At 39.2% G+C, this 20978-nt stretch overlaps 1 protein-coding gene across 2 annotated transcripts in view; it reads left to right on the forward strand.

Moving 5' to 3' along the window:
* LOC138979397 (neuroglian-like) overlaps window positions 1–20978 on the forward strand; it is a 71801-nt gene that overhangs the window by 25501 nt on the left and 25322 nt on the right. For both annotated transcript variants that reach the window (XM_070352110.1, XM_070352111.1), the window contains exons 9-11: window positions 490–642; window positions 1035–1178; window positions 8777–9097. In XM_070352110.1, the coding sequence (XP_070208211.1) occupies window positions 490–642; window positions 1035–1178; window positions 8777–9097 (618 nt within the window). The remainder of the gene's footprint in view (window positions 1–489; window positions 643–1034; window positions 1179–8776; window positions 9098–20978) is intronic.

Here is a 20978-nt window from a genome sequence, read left to right on the forward strand (position 1 = left end):
TGTTCACATAAACACGCAAGAGAAAAGCCCCAGAGAAGGGATGATGTCACGATGCATTGACGTCAAAACATATTCACGTCGTCTAATTGCGCGAGCATTATGCCGTTGTCTCGGAAATTCCACCCCAACATATCTGCCCTGGGTGGCGCCAGATCAAAAATCGAAGAAATGGTCGTCATCCACCGTATTTTACTTATGTATGTTCCTAATTTTTGGTAAACTTACATCCCCAACTGTAGCCTCAGTTTGTGCACAAAGAATCCTTCTTTATCATGTATTATCGGCATGAACATTTCTCAAGTCGATTGGTTGGAATTCCTTTTAGTTTTTACGATTGAACGCACACAAACATGCACTATTTTGTAGTCTCGGCTGGCCGCCTAAATATGATTTTTTGTCGGACTCTAATGTCACAAAAAAGTCATGGCGAAGAGAAATCCAGTGTTCAATCGATACATAATGCTTTGACGGTTGTCCTATTATTTCCAGCATCCCCCATCTGGGTGAAACCCCTGCAATCCACAACTGTCCCTCAAGGCAAAGACGCTGTGTTTCACTGTGAGGCAAGGTCAGCTGCCGGAGAGGTCCCCCCTGATCCCCCCAGGTGGTTCAAGAACGGACAGCGTCTGGACGTGTCATACGGTAAGCTACTGTGGATCTGGGCAATGCATGAGGTCAAAGTGCCTTGTTGCTGCTCATCATCTAACCATCAGTTGTTGCTGTGGTTGTTGTTTACCTGTCTATAACGACCACCAAATGGACTGACCAAAAGTGGGAATTATAAACAGTGGTCATTATAAACAGTGGTCATTATAAACAGTGGTCATTATAAACAGTGGAAAGGAGAATTTTGGATTAACAAATCGTGGACGATCCTTGGGGTTGTGGGTCGGGAGGTTGTCGTTATCAAGAGGTCGTCGGCAGGATTGACTGCAGTAACATTTGAAAAATGCAGCAGAATATGAAAATCTACATCCAGACTTTCATAGGGTGAAAGTAATGCATCATGTCTCATTATCGTTGTGTTGTTTTAGATCCCAACAAGTTTGCATTTGCCAATGAGAAGCGAGAACTGCGAGTGAAGTCGGCCCAGAAGAACACGGACATCGCCTGCTTCCAGTGCTACGTCGGCAACAGTGTGGGGGAGGAGTTTAGTGACGGCTGTCTCAACGTCATTCGTGAGTAACTTTGCGGGGTTAAAATCAAGGGTTTGCCAAACCTGGCAAATGCAATAGGCAGGCCAGAGATCCATATCCCTAAGTACCTCTCCCAAAGATAGTACTTTTCGGCTAGCTAGATTTACAGTTTCAAGCTGTTAGGACAACTTTAATTGTGTGTTTTTTTATAGAGTTTTTTTGGGGGAAACTGAAAGGTAGCCTCGTCAGGGGACAACTATTCAAACCCATATCCTCATTATTTTGTTTCTCGATTGAGAATAATCATTTATGAATGATTATTATACATTTCCCTTTTTGGGGTGTACTTGTGTGTGTGTGTGTGTGTGTGTGTGTGTGTGTGTGTGTGTGTGTGTGTGTGTGTAGAGCGATTCAGAGTAAACTACTGGACCGATCATTATGAAACTTTATCTGAGAGTTTCTAAAAATGATATCCCCAGACGCTCTTTCATTTTTTTGATAAATGTCTTTGATGGCGTCATATCCGGCTTTTTGAAAGTTGAAGTGGCACTGTCACACCCTCATTTTATAATGAAATTGATTGACATTTTGAGAGTTCCTGGGTATGATATCCCCAGACACATTTTGTTATTTTTGTGATAAATTTCTTTGATGACGTCATATCCGGCTTTTGTGAAAGTTAAGGCAGCATTGTCACGCCTTCATTGTTCAAGCGAATTGATTGAAATTTTAGTCAAGCAACCTCCGACAAAGGCCGGACTTTGGTATTGCATTTTACCTTGAAGGTTTAGAAATGTATTAGTGTGTTTGGTCATTAACAATCTGAAAATTGTAATAGAAAATATTTTTTTTTATAAAACGATCCAAAAACAATTTCATCTTATTCTTCATCATTTTCTACTTCCAAAAAAATATAAATATGTTGCATTCAGATTACAAACAATCTCCCAAAAACAAAAACAAATGAAAATTATGATTACAATAAAATGTCCGAAATCAATTTAAAAACAATTTCATCTTTGTTTTTATATCGATTTCGGAAATTTAATTTTAATCATAATTTCATCATGACATCCCGGCCTCTGAAATTATGGAAAATTGGTCCAAAAGACTTGAAAAAGCTGAACAAATCATTTACAGTGTTGGTCAAGAAGAAATTTAAGTATAAGCGGCAAATTATGTATTATTAAGTCCTTCTTAGTTTCACAATTTGTTTACGTTATGCAGGCGCTTCCTGCCCCTGTTAAAGTTCTCGATAAGTTGAATACTATTTTGTTCAGGTTTCTCTGGAAAAGGAAGTATTTAAATACAAAAGCCTTTGGAAAAGTTAAACGAAATGTATTGTGTAATGTGGTGGAAGAAGGTGGTATGACAAACGTCCACGATATGCAGACTTCTTTTTACATCACATTGGCAGCAAAACTTCAACAACGAAAACATGAACCGTGGACATCGATTCCATTAAGTCTTTATCAGGTATTGGGAAGAAATTTACTTTGTTTTAAAGCCACAACACCGCTAAAACTGTTACAAGATATTGAATGCATTCGATCAAACTTTTGGAAAGAAGTTTTTTTAAAATGGAATCATAATAAAGCATTGATTTTTGAAAGAGAAGATCGCTTTGGCGATCAATGTTTGTGGAACAATATAAATGTGGTTTATAAAAATAAAAGCTTATATTTTAAAAAGTGGATAGAAGCGCACTTAGATACGGTGAAAGATATTTGGGTTAACGGAGATATGATTCCTTTTAACCAGCTGTGCGCAAAGATAGGATACAGTCCCTATAGATTTTTTTAGTAAGGCGCAATGAAGACTGCTGTGCGAGCGCTTGCACTTTGCAAAAACACAGCCAGCCCGCGAGCAGACGAACACAATAATCGAAAAATTTTTAGTAAATTTTCATTTGATTAATATATAGCCTTTGCCATTAAAAACGCGACAAACGATCGACGGAGGTTTTTATGTTACTGGTTATAGCAAGCACCTGTGGTTTAGACTTTGTCAAAAACAAAAAAACTGCACGGAAAACTCATGCAAGAAGACACATAAAACACGTGGCGTTTCATTGAGTACAAAATTGAAACGAAACAGCTGGAGTTATGAATGGGTTAGTGTCGAGAACTGCACGTGTTTTCCATTTTTTTTTTGCGGGGAGTATCCCTCTTCATTTATCTTTTTTTAAATTTTTTTTGCGTTTGTCTCAGCTTCAAATCAACACAAGTTGTGGCCGAAGCAACCGACAGTGGTATTGACAGTAATAAAGGTCACGGGTTTTGAGTGAATGAAACGTTTTACTGAATTAAACGCCACGTGTTATTTGCATCTTCTGACATGAGTTTTCCGTGCACTTTTTTTGTTTTTGACGATGTCTAAACCACAGGTGCTTGCTATAACAAGTAACATAAAAACCGCCGTAGATCGTTTGTCGCGTTTTTAATGGCAAAGGCTATACTTACCCGAATCACATAAAAGCATTGACGCAGTCTGAGATGCTAAGGTCTGAAAAGGCTACCCGTCCTAAATTTTTAAAGGGCAGCAACCCAACCACAAAAAAGGTAAACATAGCTATGGTAATGACCATATACCCAGGTAGTTACCTCCCGTACAGGGGAATGTGACGTCACTTCCACTGCTACACCACGTGGTATCCTCATACGGCTTTAAAGAAACTAAATAACCATAAGCGGGGTTGGCGGGAGGGAATACACTATGTGATTCGGGTAAGTATATTAATCAAATGAAAATTTACTTAAAAATTTTCGATTAAATTACAAATTCTTACTCCGAATCACATAAAAGCAGATAGTTTCAACAAGGCGGTGGGAATGAAAAACCAAACTCACTCTTAAAACCTTGCCGAAAAACTGGCCTGCTGCCAAAAGGTCAGGAAAGGGCCCAGTGAGAAAGAAAACAACTCACTCTAAACCCTAGCCAGGAACTGGCCCACTGCCAAAAAGGCACGAAAGGACCTGAGAACCATCCTGATTGACAGCCGAGATGTCTCTCAGGCAAAAGTTGCGAAAGACAACATCAGAGAGCTAGAAATCTGTGCCCAGCACTTCTTCCAATCTCCTGGACCAAACAACCCAGAAAGAGACCCCAGCCTTGGATTAACCCGAGCCAAGTAGAGGGAAAGACAAGCTGCCCCCCCCCCCCCCCTTTCTATTGGAAGGAAATGCCGATGCCCTGGAAACGATCCGTGCGTAAGGATGTCCACTCAGTGCAGTGAATGACAAACCTCACGGAGACCGTAAGACAATCATGCCAAAGTATGCAAACCTTGGGATGGAGTGAAGCCCGAAAGGACTGTGAGATAAAAGTCAGCTCCAGAGAAGAGTGACCAATATCCAACAAAGATAGAGAGAGAGACACCTGAGTACAAGGTACTTGACACGCGGAACCCTGTGATCATTAACCCCTCCGCGAGAAAGTTTCGCATGCTGATAGTCCAGTCTAAAGCGAGCGAGCCTTGCGCTGTTACATTTTGGTTACATAAATATCAGGTTAAACCAGATCACAGTTAAATGGCTGTTAGCAAGCGAATGTAAAAAAGAAGAAAGATTAAAAGTGTTACAATGGAAAATATTACATAATATTTATCCCACAATTATATTATTAAATAAAATGAAAATTAGAGAAACAAAATTATGTACATTTTGTAAACACATTGATTATGTTGAACACTTTTTTTGGCAGTGTAAGAAGTTGACGAGCTTTTGGGAAAATGTTGTCCATTATATTTGTAGAAATACAGGATTAATTGTGCACCTTTCAGAACACGAGGTTTTGTTTGGTTATCACCCTAGTAATATATGCCAAAATAATCAGGTAATTAATCACATTATTTTGATAGCAAAAATGTGTATTAGTAAATATAAGTATGGTGATAGATACGATTTGAATAGTATATTGACAGGCGGGGTGGTAATATGTCGGCCTCTTAATCGGAAGGTCGAGGGTTCGAATCCCGGTGTCACGATTTCATCTTTCGCCTGTGTACATATTTCCCCCTCGACATATACTCAAGACTGAAATGTTGTTTCCTGGTAAAATTAAGAAGTGAAATTATTTAAGGACGAAAAGCATGTCAGTTTCTTGCATGTGAAGAAAATTGGTGGTAAAATTTAATAGATTTCACCCCCAAAATCGAATTCTTCGAAAACGTGTACTGAGTGGTTACGTCCCTTGAGTAAGAAGGAAACATTTTAGGATGAATCAAATTTCTAAGTTAAATAAAACAAATTGGTTGGACAAATTTGGCCCCATGAATGTAAGGTACACAAGGTACTATCGTAGGGTGTTTTTTTGTTCAGTGTAGAGTTTATACTAGATCAACGAGGCCGAGAAGCGAAATATCAACACGGCGAAAGATGAAAACGTCACACCGGCCACGGCCGCCTGGTTGGTTAAGAGTGGAGATTTTTCCGATCTCCCAGGTCAACTTATGTGCAGACCTGCTAGTGGTTTATCCCCCTTCGTGTGTACACGCAAGCACAAGACCAAGTGCGCACGGAAAAGATCCTGTAATCCATGTCAGAGTTCGGTGGGTTATAGAAACACGAAAATACCCAGCATGCTTCCTCCGAAAGCGGCGTATGGCTGCCTTAATGGCGGGGTAAAAACGGTCATACACGTAAAATTTCACTCGTGCAAAAACACGAGTGTTCGGGGGAGTTTCAGCCCACGAACGCAGAAGAAGAAAAATAGTATATTGGAAAATGAAATGTACATTAGAAGATTGTGAGTATTGTATACGTCGAGATGAGGTGAAGTGATATGTGACGTTTGTGAATATTATGTATGAGGGGGGTGGGAGGGAGCGGACGGACGAGAATGCGTGTATCTGTCTCTGGGGATGCATATATATGTGACCCTCCACCACGAAATGAGTCGAATGTCACCTTTGCATGATTTTCATATTTTTACATTTTCCTAAAGAGTTTTTTATGCTCTATCCAGTGGTGAAAACCGTTTTAGAAAAGAGCAAAAACTGCTTGAGTTATAAGCCTGTTACTAAGGTGACCCTCACACTGTTACAAGACACTCCCCAGACTTATATTAAGCCTAGCGCATAACCGCGCGAGGTGACATGCGACTCATTCCATGGTGGAGGGTCACATATATATGAATGTGCGTGTGACTGTGGGTGCGAGTGGATGGATCGGGGGTAAAATAGGCTTTAGGTGTGGTTTACCTATGTAAAGAAACGATGCCGGGTTTTCTAAAATTCAATACGATCAGGATGTTATAAGATAACAGTAGGCCTACATATAGATTTATTGAAGTGTACCGGTGTATGTGATGTTATTATGTCAGACAAACATATTTTATGAAAATGTTAGCCATTATATCTTTTGTTTGATGGTTATACGCATACATATGTCTCCCCAACACATATTCCAACAACACATACACATTTAAAGAAGATTAACGAATTAAGAAAAGTAAAAAGAAAAAGAGGTATTGTACATGAAAATGTTAATGTATGTCCATCGTAGCTCAAACACATATATAACAGTTTATAAGGAATATTGTAACAATCAGTGGTATTTATTAAACGCCCCACATGATGTGCTTGGCAAATTAATGTAACCGAGTGCCGAAACACTACGATCACCTCGGGAGGCGAAGTGCAATCAAACAGGATTGAAAATGTTAGGGCTAATTTCTTAGCCCTTTAAAAACTGTTATGCAAACCCGAAGGTTTCCATGAACATACAGACAATCGGAAACCACTAGACCCCATCACAAACAGAATTCCACAATACACCGGTGTTGACTTTTAAAGGCCAATAACTCGGGTGCAGAGTCTGCTGTGAAAGGAGCGGTAGCCTCCCCTGTCACATTAAAAAAAAAAAACACCCTAACTTCATCTTATTTCTAGTCGGTTCCTGATTTCAAAAACAAAATAGATATGATATGCTTGGATTACAAACAAGCTCAGAAAGTTACAAAGAATACAGATACAGAAAAGCGTGCTATCCTGCTCAACGCAACCACTAACGCGCTATTCTGGCTTGTCAATGTCACTGCCATTGCCACGAGCGGTGTACTGACGATGCTACGAGTATACAGTCTTGGTGAAATAATGCAGTGCGTTCAGTTTCATTCTGTGAGTTTGACAGCTTGACTAAATGTTGTATTTTCGCCTTGTTATATATTGCCCTGGATTGGGCTGAGTTGTTTGTTGTTGTATATGTACCTGTCATGATTTGAGGGTTTGATCACAGTAGCTTTGATAGTAGAGGCTGAGCGTTCCCACCGAAGGTGAACGTATTGTAGAGATCAGTAGTCAAGGCTGTATAGCCCGTCGGTCATGAGTTTGTTTGTTTCACCTGCCGGGTGTCAGATCTGTTTGCAATGCAAAGATTTGTGATTGAGGTCGTGTTAAAAAAATAACTTTGTGCGAACTTTGTGTCAAAGTACAGCAGACGTATGCATATTTACAAAACTGCTAGTACAAACACTTTTTCGAAGTAAAAACAGATGAGGGGGGGGGGGGGGGGGGGCATGAAAAGAGAGAGAGACAGAGGAAGAGAGAGACGGAGAAAGAACAAGTCGCGTAAAGCGAAATAACAACATTTAGTCAAGATGTCGAACTCAAAGAATGAAACTGAACGCACTGCTTTTTTCCCCAAGACCGCATACTCGTAGTTTCGTCAGTCCACCGCTCGTGGCAAAGGCAGTGAAATCGACAAGCCAGAATAGTGCGGTAGTGGTCGCGCTGAGCAGGATAACACGCTTTTCTGTATCTCTATTCTTTTTAGCTTACTGAGTTTGTTTTTAATCCAAACATATCATATCTATATGTTTTTGGAATCAGGAACCGACTAGGAATAAGATACAATTGTTTTTAAATCGATTTCGGACAATTCATTTTAATCATAATGTTCATATTTTTAATTTTCAGAGCTTGTTTGTAATCCAAATATAACATATGTTTATGTTTTTGGAATCAGAAAATGACGAAGAATAAGATAACATTGTTTTTGGATAGTTTAATAAAAAATTAATTTTAATTACAAGTTTCCGATTTTTAATGACCAAACTCATTCATTAGTTTTTAAGCCACCAAGCTGAAATGCAATACCAAAGTCCGGCCTTCGTCGAAGATTGCTTTGCCAAAATTCCAAACAATTTGATTGAAAAATTAGGGTGTGACAGTGCCGCCTCAACTTTTACAAAAAGCCGGATAAGACGTCATCAAAGGTATTTATCGAAAAAAATGAAAAAAACATCCGGGGATATCATTCCCAGGAACTCTCATGTCAAATTTCATAAACACACACACACACACACACACACACACACACACACACACACACACACACACACGCGCGCACACACACACACACACACACACACACACACACACACACACACACACACACACACACACACACACCACGACACTCGTCTCGATTCCCCCTCTATGTTAAAACATTTAGTCAAAACTTGACTAAATGTAAAAAGGGGGGAGGGGTCTACCGACAGGCAGGCAGAGATAAAGGAACCACGCGACAGACTGCGGCATCGAAATAAGGCTTGTGGTGTGTACATACATCTAAAACAAAATTATGCACCATAAAAAAAGCCATAAAAAGTCATAATATAAATCAGCTTGTTTGTTCCAGTGCCCATAGTAATCACCACCAAGCCCCCAGCAGTGCAGACGATAGAAAAAGGCGACATCGTCAACCTGACCGTGGTGGCCACGGCTGACAAACTCTACCCTGTGGCCTACAAGTGGCAATTCAACGACATAACCTACGAGAGAGTGAGCGCTCCGCCCCACGTCATCTACGACGTCAACGCCAACCTGGCCTACATCAACACCAGCGACCTGACGGACCAACAGATGCGGGACATCAGGGGAGTGTACAGATGTGAAATCTACGACGAGTTTGAGACAGTCTTGGTGGACGTGAAAGTGAGACTAAAGGGAGATCCAGTCGGTAAGTGATTTAAAAACAAGTCGCGTAAGGCGATAATACAATCAATCAATCAATGAGGCTTATATCGCGCATATTCCGTGGGTACAGTTCTAGGCGCTCTGCAGTGATGCCGTGTGAGATGAAATTTTATACGGCCAGTAATTGCAGCCATTTCGGCGCATATTTACCTTTCACGGCCTATTATTCCAAGTCACACGGGTATAGGTAGACAATTATTAACTGTGCCTAAGCAATTTTTGCCAGGAAAGACCCTTTTGTCAATCGTGGGATCTTTAACGTGCACACCCAATGTAGTGTACACGGGGGGGGGGGGGGGGGGGAGTTCGGACACCGAAGAGAGTATGCACACAAATTTGACTCTGAAATAAATTTCCGCCGAAACCTGGGATCGAACTCACGCTGACAGCGGCCAACTGAATACAAATCCAGCGCGCTACCAACTGAGCTATATCCCCGCCCCATTTAGTCAAGCTGTCGAACTCACAGAATGAAACTGAACGCACTGCATTTTTTCAGCAAGACAGTATACTCGTAGCATCGTCAGTCCACCACTCGTGGCAAAGGTAGTGAAATTGACAATCCAGAATAGCGCGGTAGTGGTTGCGCTGAGAAGGATAGCACGCTTTTCTCAATCTCTATTCTTTTTAACTCTCTGAGCTTGTTTTTAATCCAAACATATCATATCTATATGTTTCTGGAATCAGGAACCGACAAGGAATAAGATGAAATTGTTTTTAAATCAATTTCGGAAATTTAATTTTAATAATATTTTTCATATTTTTAATTTTCAGGGCTTGTTTATAATCCAAATATAACATAATATAGCTATTCTGATAGACACGTGGGGGAATTCGGGGGCTGTGATTGGATGGTCTCACACATCCTTTTTTCGATCATCAAAGGATAACGCTGCGGAAGTTGGTCATTTTTTGCAATATCGGCAATAACAAAGACGCATGGATCCGGTTTCTTCCACGTGTATAAAGTACACGTGTACCTCACCAGGTTTGTTTCTGTGACTAGTCGACAGACGATGCCATTTGCTTTGTATGTGTGTGTGTTCTTTGTTGCTTACTGAACATGACATACATTACGTGTAAAATCCAGTTCTTTAACAGGCAACAAACCTTGTAAACTTCGAGAAGCTGCAATCTGAAGCGACCTATCTCTGATTCTAGCAGACGATCTTTCCTATGTATAGCACAAAATCAGCAAACTCTCCTGTCACATAGCACGTCCATTGTATAGTGCAATGTTGAAATGAAGTTACCGGTCTGAAACATTTAGTCGTTTCTTCTGAGACAATCCTTGTTCTCTTATCATCTACAGATTTACCGCAGTCTTCATCACGCAAATCCCCAACAGAAGTCAGACTTTCAAACATAGAATTACTTAAGCAAGCATGATACGTCATGACGTCTTATGATTCCTAGCATATTGACGTAACTAGATGAATACCCGCTTCGTCGGGTAGCAAGTAGAGCCGAATACCCGGCTTGAGTGGCGCACCGTACGCCGGCTTCGCCGGGTCCGAACAGAGAAAGGGGGAATGTACGTTCTGGCTCACCGATTCCGACAGACCCTAAATATTAACGCAAAATAGGCTTCTGGACTAAACTTTTACTAAAATGAAACATGCGACAAAATCAGAAAAATACTGCATAAATCCATACAAAAAAAAAATACAGTAAAGTAAGGTTGTTTTGAACCAATTCCGGGTCTGTCGGAATCAGTAACCCAGAACCTGGTTAAGCCACTTTATTTTTAGACGCTCTCCAAACAGCCAGCGTGTGTTTGCCAGGCCTGCAACCTGGTTAAGCCACTTTATTTTTAGACGCTCTCCAAAGAGCCAGCGTGTGTTTGTCATTTTTCCTGGTGCTGTGGTGGTGTGAAGACGTGTTTTCTGTGAGAAAAGTGTTTTGCCTGTCTCAAGAATCTATAGGGTTAGCTCAGGACATCAAGAATTGTTAGATTATTCTAGGCGGCCAACAACTTTAATTCTACCTGACATGGAACAAGCTTGTAATGTCCCACTACCAGCGCCAACACCATCAGAATTTTGGACAGAAGAAGAACAGCATGTACTAGAAGAGAATAGAAAATATTTTGAGCAGATGGCCTTAATAGCAGTTAAGGCTAAAACAGAAGGATTAATGAGACTGCCCAAAAAACCAAAAAGGAAGATAGAAGATTTGTTCAAAGAAAAAGACGGAAAGAAAAAGAGAGTAGAACCAACAACGCCAAGTGATTTACATCACTATCTCGTTTCAAACCAAGCAGATGTTAGCCATGCTATATCCACAGAAGCTTTCACAAATGCTTATTTTGCTCAAGCAGAAAATGAAAAAGATATTGTGGAAAGACTGCAAAAAGGGATAAGAAATCTCAAAAGACAGGACGCACAACAAATCTTAATTTACATTCAGTTTGGACAGTTTTTGATTATGTGCAAACAATGGCAGGAGAAGCAAAGAAAAGAAGGGAGAATGAAAGAAACGTGGGCTGACTGGTTGAAAGCAAAAACTGGCTATTCCGATGTTCATGCGCGTAGACTACGCGCCGTTGCTAGATCGCTTTATGCATTTCCGCGATTTACCACTGTTGGTTTGCCAATCAGTTTTATCATGGGCAAACTTAAACAAATCGAAGAGATGCTCCAGATCGAAGAGTACAGAGAGTACTGGTCAGAAACGCCGCATATTCCTGTCACATCAGAGCTCCAACAGTCCCAGTCTTAGACTTACAGTGCTTGTTTGTGCGCAACAACAGAAGTATCACACTGCGCCTGCACTGTTAGACAAGTGTTTAAATATAGTAACGATCATGCATGTACGGTTTCAAAAATAGTAATGACGTGATTCTAAATATAGTAACGATCATGCATGTACGGTTTCAAAAATAGTAATGACGTGATTCTAAATATAGTAACGATCATGCATGTACGGTTTCAAAAATAGTAATGACGTGATTCTAAATATAGTAACGATCATGCATGTACGGTTTCAAAAATAGTAATGACGTGATTCTAAATATAGTAACGATCATGCATGTACGGTTTGCTGCGCCTGCCCTGCTTTGGCTGTCTTCTTAATCATCCTGCTTCAACACCCTGCTTCAGCTGTGTTATTGTTTTTGCTTCACTCTGTTTCAACGCTTTGCTTCACTACGCTTCACTACGCTTCACTTCGCTTCAAAGGCTGCCTTCGGGCGGCCGCCGAGTGTTAACTTATTCAATTGACTTGTTTATTTTATTCAAGCTTTTGATAAGTGTACTTGGTGGCTGCTTTGAAACTCAACAAAGCCTAGTACTCCCCTTTCACAAACACTTCCCAAACGCAAGCAACTTCCTCTCCCCCGCTGCAGTCAAAACAAAGCTGTCATAGCGGGTTTTCCCGATTGACAAAAATTCTTATTACACACTCAGACTATTTGGAGTCGCGTTATTCTCCAGTGCCCAATTGCATAAGAATATTCTGGTGATGAATAAACGCGCTTTGTGTCATTAGCATCTAAAGATTTCTTGTTTACAATAGTTGTGTTGATCTGATGAAGCGCGGAACTGATCTTAGGGTTGTCATGGTAAAACACTCGCTTCTGAAACAGTGCTTCCTTGTAGTTATCATGCGATATGCTCGACTTTACAACCTGTTTGCTTACACCCTTTGCTTTTTTAACCACCCCTTTCTCACTTGCAACACTGTACATCTTTGCACGCAATCCAACATACTCCTTAATTATCTTCCCATTCATTTCATCTTTCATCTTTCCAATAACCTTCTTGTTAACATTTGAGTGCAATGGTGATTCTTTAGGGTAGTCGCAAGTGTCATAAAAAGAATCTTTTCCTTTTACTGCAGGACTTTCAGCTTCTAGATCTTTGTAAATGTCATCCGCTGGAATGTCAAGTAAGAATGAATCTGTGTCTGTGTAAAGTACTCTCGATTTGGGATATCTTGGTTTCAAATAATCATACAAAAACTCAAGCATCAACAGTTTTGACAACTCTAGCACAGTAAAGCCTATGAATACTGGTTTGTCAAGCTTGACTACAAGTTTTTTCATTAAGATACCATACAGCTGTTCATGAAAGTATTTAAAGTCTTGATACTGTGGTTTGGATGTCAGCTTGATGGCCTCATTTTCTCTTGTAACAAGTCTAACATCCTTTCTCTTGTGTGGGTTTTCCATTGTCTTACCAAAGCAACTGTTGTTCATCAGTTTAAAAAAGTCTTTCTCTGATGCATCAGCGGCTTTGGTTCTCAGTTCTGTGTTTTTCATGATGTAAGGTTTCATAAACTGTTCTTGATCAAATAAAATTATACGATGAACAGCCTTCAAAATTAATCCATGTCTAATGTAAAACTGTAACAGTCTGTAGTGACACACATACTTCTTTTTGTGAAACAGATTGGGCACCAGCTTTGGAGGTTCTCTTGGGTTTACTTTTAACCTCTCAGCCGCTAAAGGATAATCATTATGTAGATCATGAAGTGATAGTGGATAGTCTAAGTCAACTTCTAGTATCCATCCCTTTCGACTGTCTGGGCCTGCTTTTAATATTGTCAGCACAACACATTGTGAAAATGGTCCTGAATAGATCTTAAAGTTCCGAAGTGGAAGCGTCTGACACATTGCCCAACCATACAAATTGTTTGCATCTAGATACATGATGTAATTAGAAGGTTTCATAGGATCAAAGTCGTCCAAGTATTTGTTGTTGGCTTTGCAGTAATTGTGTGAAGCCATACTGATTCCTCCACGTAGTCCATTTTCAATCATCTGAAGTGTAGGTAGATCTGATAGCAAGTCAATCTTTACTCCTGTAAATCTAAGAAATGCATCCCAGCTCATGCCTGGTGCAGATATGTAATGTGAAGGATCTAGATTGTAGTGCTTCATACATGTTCTTCTGTAATTCTCAAATATATCTGCAAGTAAACAAACATCAGCCAACAAATATTGATCATGATAATCACCCATTGTATTACATCCTAATTTATTCCATGCAGTCTTAGCGTGTTCATAGTCTTCGTCACTTATACCTTTACCCTTCAGCCGTGAGAAGTAAGCATCCTTTGGTGGTAACTCATCTTCATCAAACCTCTCCCACGAATCCATGTATTCATATGGATAGACTCCCTTTCTAACTAAGTCACTGTCAAAGTACTTACATGTGATTGGGAAAGCAGTTAGTGATGAAGATAAAGACTCAAGTGTTCCCATCAGATGTTGAGCAGAATCGTAGAAGTATAAACTATTCAGAGTAAAGGCCATGTACTTTTCTGAAGACTGCGCAATGCATCTTGCTTTGTATTCATCAGTTACTGCCTGCATGATCAGATGTGAATCATAACCGCGCAAGTTATGGAAGAAGATTGGAAGCTTCCAAGTCTTAGGATCAAACTTTAATTGTAGATTACATTTGCTGTGTGCTGCTCCTCGGAACTGCCCACTTACATGATCATGATCTCTTACTATTGGATTGTCTGTGTTTGGTGTTAGACTTTGTTTGCATATCCAACACTGTGTGGTAGAGTTAAACTGTTCTTGGTCTTCAGGTTTCATAACAATGTCTGAAAGATTCAGTTGTTTGGAGCAGTCATTTCGCACTTGGTTCATTTGCTGTAAGAAGTTCTTTGCTGCATTAGGTCCTCTGTACAATTGCGGTTTAGAATGTTTACCATCTGAACTAACAACAATAAATGCATATGAACAGACTTGATGATTACTTAGAGTTACTGTTTTAGGTAGGTCTTTTGGTAAAGGTCCTTCATATGGCACAATGATAGATTCAAAGTCAGCATAAACAACATAAGGACTTTTCTGTAGTTTGCATACATTCTTAAAATACACTTTGCTGTCTGGCGGCGGTGTTGTTAACTTCACAACCGCATCATCAACGCTCTTACAATGTTGCTTGTGTATAAGTGCTGCATGAATTGATGGAATACGCAAGAGACATCGCCTACAAAAGTCTTGTTTACTATTGTGATTGCTTGTGCTCGCCATCAGTCTACTCATTGTACGAATCAAAGTGTAATGATATTTTACACCATCAGTCATTAGTAACATGTCAACATGGTTAGTATCACAATCACCAATCGTTGGTGAGTTCTTTGATATTCTGACTGGTTTCAGTTCATCTTCCTCATCCCACGTGTAAACATTTACGGTGATGGGTTTGTTTTGCTGTTCAAATTTGTCAATGCTTGTAATGCTGACAGGAAATTCAATACCAGTAAAGTTTAGTTTATTTCTGTATGCATGATAGTTAGACACTCTTTCTGCATTTTTCTTTACACTGTACAGTCTTGCCAGAACACACCACATAAAACATTTGTCATCATCATTCTTTATGTTCAGCACAGCACGTTTTTTGACAAGAGCAGGAGGTAAAGGTATGTAACTTCTACCTCTGATGGGGGCAAATTTACTTAGCTTCAATTCTATTTTTAGAATTTCACCTTCTGACCATCCGGATCCTTTCATCTTTGCATCCTCTGCAGCTTGCTCAAACCGTTTCATCATTTCATCTGCCCAGTTTCCATTCAATTCTGCCATAGAATTAAGTGCTAGTTGTCTGGTTGAAACATGAACTTCTAGCACCTCATCACTGATTGTTTTGTATTTTATTAAACTGACTATCTGCACTTTTACTGGAGGTTCAATCAACAAATTGTTTGGAATTTGTTCAATGGCGTCTTGCACACTGGACTGCACATTTTGAGGATCCGTTACTTGTAATTCAACGGTGTCAAATACTGTCGATAAAGATTCTAATACAGAGTCTTCCATCGCTGTGAGTTTGATTTTATAACTCAAAATAAAAATATAAATTAAAAAAATGAAGTTGCTTAGAATTCTTTCTCAGAGCTTCCATTTTTGTTAACACTATAAAATCTGAAATAAAAAATCATTTAACATTTGTACCACGTGGAACTAATTGTAATTCCTCTTTTACAAAGGCTCTTTGCGGTGCTGGTTCTCTCAAGTAATATATAGGTGGTTTTGTCTCTACTACTCTCTTGATTTCATGAATGTTAATACTCCAGATTGGATCCGTTGCACGCTTCCTGCTGTCACCCTCAGCTTCACCGGGTGCATATAAATATCTGACTTTCTGATTGAAAGGTAGTAATGCCACTGGTGTTGTTGACTTTGGAGCAACAGGTATTGTTTTCTGTTTGATTGCATCAACTGGTCTTAACCCTGTAGCTTTAAATACCTCCAGATTCATTGCTCTAAGTACTGATGGTAATCTTTTGACCCATTCAGTGTTACGCAATTTACTTTCTGTGTCCAAAAATTCCTGATGGTACTGATATGAAAACAGTTTTTCTGCCAACTGTTTGTTAAAGCTCTCAACAATAGCCTGTGACCTGTGGTTTCCTGGAATACCTCTCTTCACTGTAACATGATGTTTTAACAGAAGCTGGTTGACAGCTCCTTTAAACTCCTTACCATCATCGCACTGAATCATTCTGGGATACTTTAGTGGTCCACGTCTGTAAATTTCTTGCAGGGCAACAGCTGTAGCTATAGCACTTTTCTCTGTCAACGGTTCAGCATCTTTGTATCTTGTTGCAACATCAACTACAGTCAGTGCATACTTATATTTCTTCCTTCTGACTGTGTCATGCGGTAAATACAGCAGGTCTATTTGATGAGTGTCATTCGGTTTAATGTTAACAAAGTGTGGTCGTGTAATTTTTCTTGGTGCAGGTAAATAGATCTGCCAAACTGCCTGCTTTGACAACCATTTCTTTGCTATATCTTGAGAAACACCTGCTGCGTCACTGAGCTTGTCAATAGCAGTTCTTCCTTTCCAGTATCCTTTTGGGGAATAATATATTTTAGATAACAAAGCATCACTCATGGTTTTTTAAATGACAGAATATTAAGATTTGACAGCACGCGCAATAAAGTAAACAACAGCCATACCAATAACAATGAAAACAATCTCGCCCACCTTCTGCTCTTCTGAAGGCTGATAAAAGTCACCCAGTTTTGGAGGAGCACTTGTCTTCATTTTCTTTCCAGTTACAAGATAGTATTCTTGAATGGCTGCATCAACATTGGCAAAGGTTTTGTTTGCATGTCCTTGCTGCCTGAGTTTATCATTCATAAAGTCTAACTGCGCAATTCGTTTCTTCTCGTATTCATCCTGTGCTTTCGCCAGTTGTTCCATGGCTTTGTTGTGCCTTTCCCTCTCTTCACCATTTTGCAGTTTAGAAAACAAATAGTTGCTGCCAGAAAATGCAAGCGCATTTACAATCGCACCTCCCACCATCATAACCAAGCTAGCCATTTTATTGTCTTACATGTTTATATTTTCTGGAATAATTCCTTGCTTCACCAAAAAGTCTTTTGTTGCAAAGGAAGCTGTCACAACACCAATTAGTTTAGCACCGTCTTCGAAGTCTAACTTTCCCAAGTCGGCTGGTTTCATTCTGATGAGACTTTTACCCAGCATTGTGTAACCTACACTCAAGCCTCCAATCACTGCAGCGTGATAAACTAGATTAACTATTGTCTTTTCAGAACTCATTTTTATGTTATCAAAATTAAAATATTAAAATTATTCCATATGAAATGAATCCACTGCAGGTACTACTGTGGGCTTTTTTATTGTTTGTGCTGCTTTGTTTGTTGGTTTTGGTGTTTCTGATTTTGGTGTTTCTGATTTTGGTCTTTCTGACACTTTATATTTGCCTTGCCAAAGTTTGTAAAGCAAGTATCCACCTCCTCCAACAACAGCTGCTACAGCTACTTTTCTGTATGATAGAAATGAAGATTTTAATTCTTGATCAGTTTGTGTGACCTTAGTCACTTCAGGAATGTTTGGTGTCTGCTCAACTTCAGACATAATGTTCTGCTTTGCCTTTTGATTTAACTTTTTTTGTCTGTTCCATTCGGCTAGTTTTTTTCCTGCTTCTACTCTACCAGGTTTCTTTGTCACTGTGTTCACTTCTGGTATTTTCGTCTGCTCCACTGTCTGCTTCAACTGATCTGTCATCTTTTTTATTCTGAAAATTAATGTGTTTGAAAGTAATTAATCCAGCAACAAATGGTACTAATAAAGAACCAAATCGATAATACAGGCCACAGGCAAGAGATTCGAGGGACTTGGAAACAACAGGGTCATGAGTTAGATCATGTGTTAAGTCTTCCTCCGAGTCGAGAGGTGTAAAATGTCCAAAAATCTTTGTGTACAAACCTATAACAGTCTGTCCAATACTTCTAACCATCTTAGAACCAAGCACTGATTCATACCGTCCATGATACTTTTCTATATCTTCCGAGGAAAGATGTTGTACTTCTTCCACAGTTAACTGCTGCCCAAGGTAGTGTTTTGTTTTTCCACAAACAGCAAGTGAATACAATCTTTCTTTTTTATCAGGTATAGTCCTACTGTCACAGATTTCAATATCTGTAGCAGTCTGCATCAGCAATTCATCACAGTTCATTTTATTTTGATGCAGAATAAAATTAAAATCTAGAAATTAAACTTGAGTAAGAACTTAGGTAGGAACTTAACAAGAACTTAGGTAGGAACTTGAGTAAGAACTTAGGTAGGAACTTAACAAGAACTTGAGTAAGAACTTGACAAGAACTTAACAAGAACTTGAGTAAGAACTTGACAAGAACTTGTGTAAGAACTTGACAAGAACTTGAGTAAGAACTTGGTAAGAACTTGAGTAAGAACTTGAGTAAGAACTTGGTAAGAACTTGACAAGAACTTGACAAGAACTTAGCAAGGATTTCTACAAACATACATACTGAACTGGTTGATCAGTTTTTAAAACCAGTTTCGAGTGCTTAGAAGATTTCAGATTATTCTTTATTCTTTCTCTCTCCTGTTTGTTTTCAATGACATCATTTTCTCGAAGACACTCTTCAAAACTGTCACGGTCCTTTGAATAGAACAATGTTATTGTTTTGAGTTGCTCTCTAAAGTCTTTCAGAACTGCATTGTATTTTTGTGTTAATATCCAAACTGATATTAATGCATGTCGTCCACTGAATGCAAGCTTTGCTAGTGCACTTTTCTTTCTAACAATGTCACGTTCTGCTGCACAGTCATCAATAATAAACAGTGTTGGCGTGTTCTGAAAAAGATCGAAATAATGCTCCAAGCAAACATTTAGACGATCAGAAGGATTTACAATAAATATATTTTGATCAGACCATATGAATTTTCTCTCCTTGTATGTTCTGTTATGCTTTATGGTTGGACAGAATATGACTATGTGTTCAAAGTGATTTATGTAAACAGTCTGTAATAAATCCAAAACATATCTTGTTTTGCCGCAACCTGTTGCCCCACAAATCAAAGAACAGTGTGGATCTTTTGGAAGAAAATCTAGATACTTCATTTTAACACGTTCAATAAACAATATCCTGTAATCTGCTTTCAGAGATGTTTAACTGCGCATCTGACACAACAAACACGTAGATCTTAACTGATTTACTACTACTCCCTACTTCCTTTTCAATTTGTATTGTGATTCCTTCTGATCCGTTTTCAATCGCCTTCCACTTCCATGCAGTTTGTTGTCGTCAGTTGTTCTGAGATCCAGCCATAACGCATATTTATTTGTCAAGAAATCTTCTACGCCAACACCGTGTAAATGTAGATCTTTAGCCACAAGATCAGATGTTGGGTCTTTCAATCTTCCTCCAGTAAAGTACTTTCTTGCTTCATCATAGTGTTGGTATGGCAGCATGCCAGATGCAAATATTTGGTTTGGCTGCCCTTCAATTGTGCAATATACTCTATTGATTAGTGGATTGTAAAACTTTTCTATTTGCCTTTCATATGAATCTTTTGGTTCCTCAAACAACATAAGTATTCCCTTCATTGACCTAGCTGGTGTATTCAAGTTAATGTTCCAGATTGGATCAGCCTGGCTTTTTGAAAGTGTACTGTGATTCAACACTCTTTCATAATAGATAGGCAGCTTAGAACTGTACTGATTTTCTATAAGTCTAGCCAGTTCAGGATGGTTTACAACATCAAACTCTAAAGAAATTCCAGACACCTTATACTTTGCTTCCGGGTCTTGTGAAAGCATAACACGATCATAACTATTGAAAGTCAGGTCGTATGACAGCCTGTCACGCAATGCTCCTTGATAGAAGGGAGGATGTGAATTTATGAGTTCAAAGTCAAGTGGAATACAAAATTTGTTCCAAAAGCAACATTGACAGCGTTATCTTTTTTGTTGTCAGCTTTATCTCCTGCTCCTATTCTAACTTTTATCCCATTGTCTGACTGAATCCCTTGAAACACTCTGTTTTTCTTTCATTGTCAGTCAACCAATTATCTGCCATAAACTAAAAATACATCTGCATTATTCAATGACATCACTTCCCGCCCTCCAGTTTGACAGTAATCTTCCTCACAATTGCTCTCTCCTACATTATAAGCCAAAGTCCTATTTTATCTGAGCCAGATTCTAATTCTAATTTGAATGATAGTCTTACAGTGCCTGGTACAATAACATCGTTCTTACCTAGATTAGGAAACCTAACAGTAAGTATTTCATTCTGATCAATAGTAGAAGGATTATTTGTAACTATAACTGTTTGCCTTATTCCTTTTACCCCGAGAGGTTCTTTCAGCCTTCTGTAAGGATCAAGAACAGAACCGAACGATTGTGCCATCTTTTTTATTTTCAAAATAAAAAATAAGTTACAAATGGCAGAAGGTGGATTTGAAGATTTATTTGAGCCAGCGGACGACATGAGCGAAGCAATCCCTTTGGTTCCCTACCATCATTCACTGCATTATGAGGTGGCACGACATGAACTTCTGGAAGGTAAAGTTAGAGATTTCTACAAAAGTTTAGGAGAAGAACCTGATGTTTTAGATCCAAAC

Source organism: Littorina saxatilis, linkage group LG11 (assembly GCF_037325665.1).
Source record: "Littorina saxatilis isolate snail1 linkage group LG11, US_GU_Lsax_2.0, whole genome shotgun sequence".
NCBI classification, from domain to species: domain Eukaryota; kingdom Metazoa; phylum Mollusca; class Gastropoda; order Littorinimorpha; family Littorinidae; genus Littorina; species Littorina saxatilis.